Genomic DNA, 10,766 nt, shown 5'->3' with positions numbered 1-10,766 from the left:
TTCAAATTGTATCATTTATTTAGAGTTTATTATTTGATTTTCTGGTTTCAGGTATTAGTGAAGACAGTATACATCATGGTTATTTTGTGATGTATGACAAAATAACCCATTACAGTCTAAATGGACAGTAAAGCAGCGTATGCTTTCAGCTTGATCTTCAGGTTGCTGCTATATAACTGTAGCAAGTCATACAATCACTTGATCAATTTCTCAGGAAGATCCCTCTCTGGCTCACAGCCAATGGGTGAGTATTGATCAAGTGTGCAAACCATTCCTCCCTCAAAGTGGTTTATGCAGTTGATTAATGGTGTCAATTTGGGTTAAAATGGCATTAAATGCCTTTTGTTTTTACTTTAATCAATGCATAAAATCTTGGTCTCGTCTCGACTTTGTCTTGGTCTTGACTCGGTCTGTCTTGGTATTGTCTTGGTCCTGGTTTAGGCGGTCTTGACTACAAGTCTACCTTATAGTAACATATATTTTTTAAACCTGGCAACGAGGCTTTATAAATAACAACGTGGCCCAACACGTTCGCACACCCAAAGCGTAACATTTTACGCTAGGTGACAAATCGTCACCATATTACGTTTTCGGCTACCCACCACGTGCCTAAATGACGACCTCGGAAAAAACAGGAAATATGAGAACCGTCTGGACTGAATCTACACATGTTCGCTCTTTTTCTTCAAATCGCTTAGAAACACGCTATTTAACATCATTAAAGTCCTGGTTACGGTCAGGAATAAGGTTATGGTCAGGGCTAGGGATAAGGTTAGGTTTAGGGCTGGAATACAGGGCTGGAACGTCTATTACCGCGGAAGCGTCATTGCACTGGATTCCAGCCATAACCCGCCACGTACCATAAGAACGCCGAAGGTCTCCTTTCGCGTTCCTCAGGAACGCCGCGGGACGTGACAAAAAGGTCGACATGTTACGCCTCGGGAGTGAGAACGGGCTGCGTGGCCCCCACATGTGACAAATAGCCATAGACTAAGCAATAGGTATATCATTGCTCAACGTCCTCCATTGTTGTGGTGTTCACAACAAATGACATCACAGGACTTTTGGCCAGTTCGTGGACGAGTTGAAAATTCCGACTTCAACTGGAAAACACTACATGATTTAAAGGAGACAGAATTTAGAAAGAAAAGATGGGCAAGAGTACTTCAATTAGATCTTCTGAATGTTGGTTTTCATTTAATATCGATTAAGTGCCCATGGCTGATGTCACGATGACTACGTCCATCGTTTATATACAGTCTGTAATCACTTGCCTACAGATGAGAACTTGTAACAAGGATTAAGTAAGTAAGTAAGTAAAACTTTATTTATATAGCACCTTTCAAGATAAAAATCACAAAGTGCTTCACAGAAGCTAAAACCTAAAAATAAAAATCAACTAAAAGCAAGTTTAAAAAGATGGGTTTTTAGCTGTTTTTTAAAAGCGACCACTGAGTCCACAGATCTCAGGCTCAAAGGGAGAGAGTTCCACAATCTGGGGGCCACAGTTCCAAAAGCTTTGTCGCCTTTTGTTTTCAGCCTCGTGTGCTGGACAGCAAGCAAGCCCTGGTCACATGACCTCAGGGACCTGCTGGGAATGTATGGATGCAAAAGTTCACTTATATATGTTGGTGCTTGTCCATGCAGGGCCCTGAAAGTCAAGGTCAAAACCTTAAACTGGATCCTGAATTTAACGGGGAGCCAGTGCAGCTGAATCAGCAGGGGTGTGACATGGGAAAACTTGGAGGACTTGGTCAGAAGCTTTGCAGCAGCATTCTGAACAACTTGCAGACGATCCAAAGAGACTTTACATAAACAAGTAAACAAAGAATTACAGTAGTCCAGACGAGATGAAACAAATGCATGAATGACAATTTCTAATTCGGAGCGCGATACAATGGGACTCAGCTTAGCAATGTTTCTCAAATGATAAAAACAGGAGCGAACCAAAGATTTTACATGGGCATCCAAAGTCAGAGCTGAGTCAATACTAACACCAAGGCTCCTGATAGATGGTTTTGCAAATGTAGCAAGTGGACCCAAGTTTTCCATACCACTAGGTAGTTAGTTAATTAAATAGTGCTGTTTCAAAGTGACCATCCAAATGATCCTAATGACCTGCACATCAGGGTTGGTATCCAGTGAGGTCGAAGTAAAACATGTCCCAAGTACTACAGAAGGCATTTTTTACATAGCTGCTGCAGTGGACCTGATCAGAGGCCCACTGATAAGACCTGCCACTAGCTGTCAATCACCATATAGCATAAACCGTTTTGTGTTGTCGTTGAACCTTGAAGTCCAGCCAAGACACCCTGAGGAACTGGATGTGTAACAATGGTACACATATTTTCGATATTTTCGCCATCAATCACGACCAGTCTCTCCCTGGTCATTGGATGTGCTTTTGGCAGACTGAAAACATGGTTTGGAGTATTGTGGACATTAATCTGAATGACCTTCCCCTTATCATTTATGCCAGATTTGTCCTCCACAACTACTGTGAAGCTAACAGGGACATGATAGATTACAGTCACTGAAGTAATTCAGCAGGAAAAGGACAACCACCCAGACACACAGACTTACTACAGAGCTGATTGCATGACATCAGAAAGGAGGAGGGTCAGGAGAGTCCTTACTAAATTCCCCATCGATAAAAAAGGGTTTCTGTTCTATTGAAGGACTGTGTCATATCTACAGAAATTGTAAGTCAGGATATGTGACACTTTACAATCTATGCACTGTGATCCTGAACATGCATCGGTGTAACTTTGTGCTGAACATTGGGGGGGGGTTAAGATCTCTGTCTAAATAAATAAATCTGGGTAAATTCCCAGATGATTAAACATGCAACTATTTTGCTGGTAATAACTGAAACGAGTAAAGAAAATCAACAGCCTATTTATGTAAGATAAGATAATTTTATTGAAGGGGTTATATTGGTTGGGTCTGATTATTTGGAGGGGTGGGTAGGGTGTGCTGCTTGGCAGCTCAGTTATGGTACTGTTGGGTGGAAATGAGCCAGGTACAGCGTGTGGTGGTGGTGCACATGCATAGATGTGCCCACCATGGTGTGGTGGCAGGTTGAAAGGTTGTGGTGGTGGATGCATGACTTGTCTTAGCAGTAAAAATCCATCTGCAACTGAACTTGTCTCTCAAGAGTGACTTATAATTTACTGTGATGTTCAGAAGCTCGCCTCTCAGATGTCTCCATCATATCCAGAATTCTTTTCTTCATCTGTATGTCCACCTCTGCAACATTACGCAAATGTGTTTCAGTTGAAAGTCTTCTTTCAAGTCTGTCCTGTCTGTGGCCCTTGAGTTTTGCCTTGACAAAAGGTAGAATAAAACAATGAAAAACTAATTAACCACAATAAATGTTAAAAATAAATCAGTGGTGGAATACCAAGATTAATATTTACTTAAGTGCTACACTTAAATATTTTAGGTTAAGTGTTCTCTTTTCCTATACTTTTAACCAGAGGTGTGGACTCGAGTCACATGACTTGGACTCGAGTCAGACTCGAGTCATTAATTTTATGACTTTAGACTTGACTTGAAAAAATGTTGTAAGACTTGTGACTTGACTTGGACTTTTACACCAATGACTTGGGACTTGAATTGGACTTGAACCGGTTTACTTGAAAAGACTTGATATTTTACCCCAAATATAAAATTTAACATGCATATTATATAGAGATTGAAAATGTGACGTCATTCACGGGTAGAACCGCAAAGGATTCTGGGAACTCGTGGCAAGAGGTACTAGCGCACGCAGGCTTTCAATTAAAATCAGTTATACAGCGATAAAAAGAAACACAAGAAGCCGTTGTTAGCCGGTCGCATGACAGCCACGGGAAGTCGACGGGTAAAGAGATCGGTTGTTATCGGATTACCTCGTTGAAGAGAAATTGTTCGAGCCATGTTTCCGAAGTAACAAAGAGGCGACGGGTGGCCTGGATTGCAGCCATTCAAAGATCAAATATAACGTCCCAGAACCCTCCAGCTCACAGGTTAGTCTGCTCCAAGCATTTACACAAAAGTCAGTGTTTTTTAGTAGTTAATACGTCACTTTCATAACATAACTGGTGATATAGGTTACAAGCAAGTCTGGTGCTGAACAGAAATTGTCGCGCTATGCTCCTTTATTTATTGTGCATAAATAGTAAATTGTCCTGACACAATATTGCGTTTCGCCTCTGTTATTATGGTACATTGACAAAAACATATACTTTTATTCACAGGATAAAACAGTTTTTTGTATCACTAATTGTCCAGTACGATTACAGCATACAGTATTATTGTCACTGCTACATTTCTGTAATGCTACCAGAAATTATTTCCACTACTAATTAATTACCGTTGAGCTCAAAGGTCCTATTAATAAACGGTTAACGAATGTGTATTTATGACGACGATTTGTGAGACTGGTAAACTTATGATACGTACGATGGTCTTTCGTTCTACACGGTGCATTTCAAGGTCCTGCACCCATCCGTCGGTAAACTGTACCTGGGCTTGTTGCAGTGACCTGAAGTTACTAAACTTCATGAGTGTATGCGCTCACTCCAAGAACCGTATGATTATAAATATGCATATAAATATGCTACAATGAGATAGCTGACTTCATCTAACTAGCAAATGTTGTCCAGGCTACGTTGGTGATACAGTTTTTTTAATGTGTATGATATTTTTGTCATGCGATTTTAAAGCCGGTCCTACAACCGCATCCAAGAATAACATGCAGCTTATCTCAGAACTGTCGGTGAAAATTATTCTTGGAGCTAGGTTTAATTGAGCTGCATTTTAAAGAGGTGCAATTTCACAATTTGTGTATATTTTCTAAGTTCACTATTTTGTCATGTGTTGAGAAAAACACAGATTTTAAAATTACATGGTCTAATATTTACATTTAGCATAACTGCAACATTATTTTTTCGTTTGTTTTTTTTAAAGACTCGAAAGGACTTGAAATTCAAAGTTTCAGACTTGTGACTTGACTCGGACTTTTACACCAGTGACTTGAGACTCGACTCTGACTTGCCTGACATTACTTGAGACTTGACTTGAGACTTGAGGATAAAGACTTGAGACTTACTTGAGACTTGCAAAACAATGACTTGGTCCCACCTCTGCTTTTAACTCTACAACATTCTTGAGGTAGGGATTCAACACCAACACAGTTACACTGCAGATTCAGATGAATATAAATCTGTCATTATGATGACTTCGTGTAGGTTAAGCTACACAGTAGTTAAAGAAATGAAGCCGAGCTGTATCATTACTAGGTCAAACCTAAAGGTGCTAAAGGCATCTATAATTGGGCTACTGAAATACAGTAGGGCATTCGTTTATACATGTATGGTAGGCTAACCTTATTTCCCCTGACAAGTCTCCCAGTCCACGTTTTCTTGTTTTGTTTTTTTTGCTGTTTCATATTCCAGTGTGATATTGAGGAATAATTCCACCTCACTGTCTGTCACATGTACGACTCAGTTCTGCTTCTATGCGATGTCTTATCGGATTTTGTGCTTTTTTACCAAAATGTGCTATTTGGCTATACTGACTCTAGTAGGAAAGACTCGAATGCTTTTTAGTTCTCAAGTAAGAAGCCAAACTTTTTATATTTGTTGTTATTGTTCTTAAGAAATAAAGTTGGAAGTAAAAAAAAGTTCCACCGTCTTTGTTGATGCTTTCCCGCCCTGGCTTCAAGACTTCCGATTGGCCAACATTTCTGCAAGGTTAGGATTATATCGCCACCTGTTGCTTTGGCGTGCTCATTACAGCGTTTGCCTTTGTTTTTGTTTTGTTGGAGGGGGGGTTACGCGTGGACTGAGATATTTTTCTCAAAACTTCACGTGTGGACGGGATTTTTTTAAAACGGAAACGGAAAATCTCTGTTTTCAAAAATACCCGTGTACGTGTGGACGTAGCCTAAACAGTAGAGATGTTTGTAGCTTTACATTAGCTGGACTGACCGGAAGCAGGGTCCATGCGTCACGACTAACCGGATAGAGTTTTGAATCGGTTTAGTCCTGCACGTGCTGGCAAAAGGGAAGGCAAGAGAAACGATCTCCTGGCCGCATAAGGAAATCTATTTAAATATCCGTGATATCCAGTCATCATGAACTCTGAGTACGAGGATAGCTCCGCGTTATCCCCCGTGGAATCTGGGGACGAGGAGGAAGAGGTATCGGAGGCAGAAACAGAGCAGCTGGGGTCCAGTTCCGACTCGGATGAAGATGAAAGCGAAGAGAAAATTGATGAAGCAGCAGCGGCCGGAGATGAAAACGGAGAGAAAATTGATGAAGCAGCATGGACGTCAAAAAATGGAAAAATATCTTGGTCTCCCACAAACGCTGAGACGTTCCGCTACATCCCAGCAGCCACTGGTCTGACCCCGGGACCTACACGCTATGCCACTCTCCGAATCGTTGACCCCATATCCAGCTTCGCGCTGTTTCTAACGGATGAGATCGTGAAGCATATTGTGTCCATGACAAACCTGCATGGGAATCGCAAAATTCCCGGCTGGCGAGATATAGACGCAGAGGAGTTTCGGGCTTATGTGGGGCTGCTCGTTTTGTCCGGTGTTTACAGGTCAAAACACGAATCCACGTTGAGCCTCTGGAGCGAAAAATGGGGACGGAGCATTTTCCGGGCTACGATGTCACAGAAAAGGTTTAAGAACATCAGCAGAGCACTGCGGTTCGATGATAAGCTATCCCGCCCCCAACGCCATGTTGACAAGATGACTCCCTTCCGCAAAGTCTGGAATATGTGGACGCACCGCCTGGAGATGCTGTTCAGCCCAGACAGAGATCTCTGTGTGGATGAACAACTCGTCGCGTTCAAAGGCAGGTGTAGCTTCAGGCAGTACATGCCAAAGAAGCCGGCCAAATATGGTATCAAGATTTGGGCAGCCTGTGATGTCAAAACATCCTACGCATGGAGACTGCAGGTGTACACGGGCAAAGCAGCTCCAGATCGTGTTGAAGTCAACCAGGGGATGAGGGTGGTCCTGGACATGACAGAGGGGCTCCAGGGACACGTCGTCACCTGTGATAATTTTTTCACTTCCTGTGCACTGGCAGATGAGCTACTCAAGAGGAAAATGGCCCTGGTTGGCACAATTCGCCAAAACAAGCCTGAGCTTCCACCTCATTTGCTCCAGGCAAAAAAGAGAGAGATCTTCTCCTCCATCTTCGCTTTTACAAACACCCACACACTTGTGTCTTACATCCCCCGACGGGGCAAGAATGTGCTGCTACTAAGCACAAAACACCGCTGCCCAGACGTGAGCAAAGAAGGGAAGAGAAAGCCTGTAATAATCGAAGATTACAACAAATGCAAAGGAGGTGTCGACAACCTTGATATGGTAGGTGTCATTACGAACCAGTTATGCATATATTTATTCATTCTTGCTCATATTCATGTCTAATATATATGTATGTTTTATGCTTCTTTTTTTGTTAGGTTGTTGGCACCTACTCCTGCAGGAGGAAAACAAATTACTGGCCACTGGCCCTCTTCCACAACGTCCTTGATGTTTCACTTTACAATGCCTACGTCCTGTGGACATCAATCGAGTCATCCTGGCCGAAGCAGAAAGGACACAGACGGAGGGTCTTCATTGAAGAAGTGGGAGAAATGCTGGTGAACCCACACATAGCAAAGAGAGAGCGCCTTCCTCGCTCATCAGCCGCTGCAGCAGTAGTCACAAATCTGACTGCAGCGGCTTCATGGACCGCTCCCATCATTCAATGTAAGAGCAGGAGGCAGTGCGAACTTTGCAAAGAAAAAAGGAGAAGAGTTGTCAACGCCTGCTGCAAATGTGAGAAGCATACATGCAAGGACCACAGTGTGTCCATTTGTAACGACTGTGCCGTCTGAGCAGGACTCTCACACCCAGACACATACTACCTCTCTCCCTGTCTGTCTCTCTCCCCATCCCCAACAACATAAATGTTCATGTTTATCTTTCTAAAATAAATGTTTTTCTAGTTCAAACTGAGCTTGTAATTTTATTTACGTTAGCAAGGTAATAAACATTTAGTGTGGAAAAAGTGAAAAACATCATATACCATTATAGGTTATGATTATTACATTTACTGTGCCCCTGCAAAAAAAATAATGATGAATCAAAATCAACCTTGGTGCCAATCTAAAGGCCTAATTATAATAGCAGTGAAATCTTTCTCGAAATGTATTTTATGGAAAAAATTTTATTTTTTAAAAATAAAGGTTAAAAAATGCCAAACACGCTACGGAGAAGCAAGACAGTCATAAGAGTTAGTTGTCAATACCGGCCACCAGAAGCTGTTTTTGATACGGGCAGTTGCCCGGGGCGGCATCGTGGTGAGGGGCGGCATCACCGGCACCGGCAAAAAAAAATGCTCGCACTCATGCTGCCCCGACGTCATGCCAGCGCATAGCGGGGATGTCACAGGCACCGATCGGTTTTCTATCGCCCATTTGCTGGGAGTAAGGGCGCCCTCCGTTTGCGAGGTGCGCCTGCTGCTTGCGGCTCAGGGAGGAGAGGGCGGGGCGGCGGGGGATTCTCTGACCGGCTGGGGCAGCGTCTAATAACCAACTCGCAAAATAAAAGAAAATAAATACAAACACGAAAACACCAGACATCATGATACAGACTTATAATTTGCACCGATGTCTTTTTCGAAATTCTATACCCGAAAAGTGAGCGCGAGAGCCCTCGGTGCGCATGCTCGCTGCTGAAGTCAAAGTAAACTTTATTGTCATCTCCACTACATGCAGTCCAGGATATAGAGAGACGAGACGACGAGGCTCCAGTTACAGCAGTGCAAGTAAACCAACAGTATATATAAGAGGAGTAAGAAAATAAATATACACTTTAGGACTCGGGGTAAAGGATCAATAACAATTTAAAATTTATATTTATTTGATGATTTAAAGTCTCACACACAACCCGTCGAAAGGGGAGGAAGACCTGCTGCTTCCAAGTAGAGCACATTTCATTCATAATGTTGTAAATCCAAGCCCATTATGTATTCATGATTTGAATCCTGGGTTGTGTGAAATCCCAGGAATAAACAAAGTGAATCTGTGAACTAAGGTGTAGGTCTGTTAGATCATGTTGTGGTGATCCTCGAGTTGGGGGATGATTGTTCATACTGGAGTGCAAAATTCAAACCAAGATGGACAAGAAAAGTTCAAAGCCATCAGGTGCTCAGTTTAGAAAAAAGAGAAAAGAAGACGAGGAGAAGCGAGCAACAGATGCAGGTAAGCAGATGTGTGATTGGATGATGGCAGGTCATCCTGAAACAATCAGAATCAGAATACTTTATTAATCCCTAAGGAAATAATGTGGGTTACAGTTGCTCCAAGAAGAAATGGTAAAAACAGCAACAGTAACAGACTAAACTCCAAACATTATGTTACAGATTTTACACATTTAAGAAATGGCACTGATATAGCCCCGCTATGGTTGCAGTGTCGCGCGACACATCTCGTGCACATCTCGGTTTCTGTATCTGCGCACTGCGCCCCGGACACCGCAGCTGTGCCGCGTGTGCAGTCGTGTCTTTACCGCCATGGTGATGAGATTCCAGTACAGCCCAGAGACACAGAGGGAGATGCTGGCTTACGTTTGTGGGAGTCTGGGAGACTCACGTGATCTGTGCGTCAGGCGATTCGTGCACAGCCATTTATGTAAGAGAGAAAACGATCCGAACATCCGGTGGACTTCAGATTGTTTGAAAATGCTCGTATAACCCAGAAACGGGCAGCAGCGGTCGCTTCATTAAGACCGCTGCTGCTGTTTTTCTCCTTGCCGCTGTATCAACACCAACCGCAAAAAACGCACATGGAGGATATCAGTGAGTGTCGTCAGCCCCACCTGGCTGCGACCTGTTTTTTACTGACCAACCCAGATGTCGGCCGAAGTCTCGGGGTGACCGTTTGCTCTGGCTGCCCCGGTCCTCTTGATATCCGCGCATCTGTAGCACCGTTTAAATCACGACTAAAAACCCACTTATCCAATCTTGCCTTTCCCTCTAGTTAACACTTCACTTATGATTTTATATCATGCACTTTTATGCTCATTTAATTCCTTGTTTGTTCTGTATCTGCTGCTTTCCTATGTATCAGTGACAGCTACCTGCTTGCATACCTACTTACTTTGGTCCTATTTCTATTATCCTCCTCCTATTCTCTCTGTTACTCATTAAGCACCTTGGCATACCCTTGGTTTTTAAGTGTGCTTTATAAATAATGTCAGTGCGCCCCAGGGCAGCTGTGGCTACAATGTAGCTTACCATCACCAGTGTGTGAATGACTGAATGTAGTGTAAAGAGCTTTGGGGTCCTTAGGGACTGAGTAAAGTGCTATACAAATGCAGGCCATTTATCATTATTATTATTTTTCATTCCCGTGGGAGCAGTAAGCATGGACATAGCTTTTGTTAAACAGATTTGAACCAGTGTAATATGTCGTGATGTTGTAGGACAAGGTTGTTATTGCTGTCTTTATATATAAAATCAAACAGAGACCAGCCATCATCTTCAAATCAGTGTGTGAGCAAAACGCTTCCAGTACGCAGCTGTGGGAACTGAGCAGCTGATGCACGGAGACATTCCAGGTCACAGGCAGACCAGAGACAGTGAAGTGTCAGAGATCACGAACTCTTTCAGAGCTGTTTGATAGGTCATTCCTAAGGCTCGGGGAAACGAGGAGTCACACTCCCCATGACATAACAACAGGGATAAGCACGATGGTTTCAAGCTTCCAGC

General features: G+C 42.8%; 1 protein-coding gene and 1 long non-coding RNA gene across 2 annotated transcripts; one reads left to right on the top strand and one right to left on the bottom strand.

Annotated features, from left to right (window-relative positions):
• Positions 1 to 1,300: 1,300 nt before the first annotated feature.
• On the bottom strand, positions 1,301 to 6,086 carry LOC143420296 (uncharacterized). Its single transcript, XR_013100110.1, has 2 exons — positions 5,976 to 6,086; positions 1,301 to 3,325 (listed from the first exon to the last, which is right to left on the bottom strand). It is a non-coding gene; the product is annotated as an uncharacterized LOC143420296 (long non-coding RNA).
• On the top strand, positions 5,991 to 8,007 carry LOC112435394 (piggyBac transposable element-derived protein 4). The gene is made up of 2 exons (XM_024803890.2): positions 5,991 to 7,375; positions 7,474 to 8,007. The coding sequence occupies exons 1-2, from the start codon at positions 6,122 to 6,124 to the stop codon at positions 7,888 to 7,890; spliced, it is 1,671 nt and encodes a 556-aa protein (XP_024659658.2). The 5' UTR covers positions 5,991 to 6,121; the 3' UTR covers positions 7,891 to 8,007.
• The last annotated feature ends 2,759 nt before the right edge of the window (positions 8,008 to 10,766 follow it).

Source organism: Maylandia zebra, linkage group LG2, assembly GCF_041146795.1.
Source record: "Maylandia zebra isolate NMK-2024a linkage group LG2, Mzebra_GT3a, whole genome shotgun sequence".
In the NCBI taxonomy this organism is placed as follows: domain Eukaryota; kingdom Metazoa; phylum Chordata; class Actinopteri; order Cichliformes; family Cichlidae; genus Maylandia; species Maylandia zebra.
Note: the sequence above shows the minus strand (reverse complement) of the source record. Positions and strands in the feature narration are given on the sequence as shown.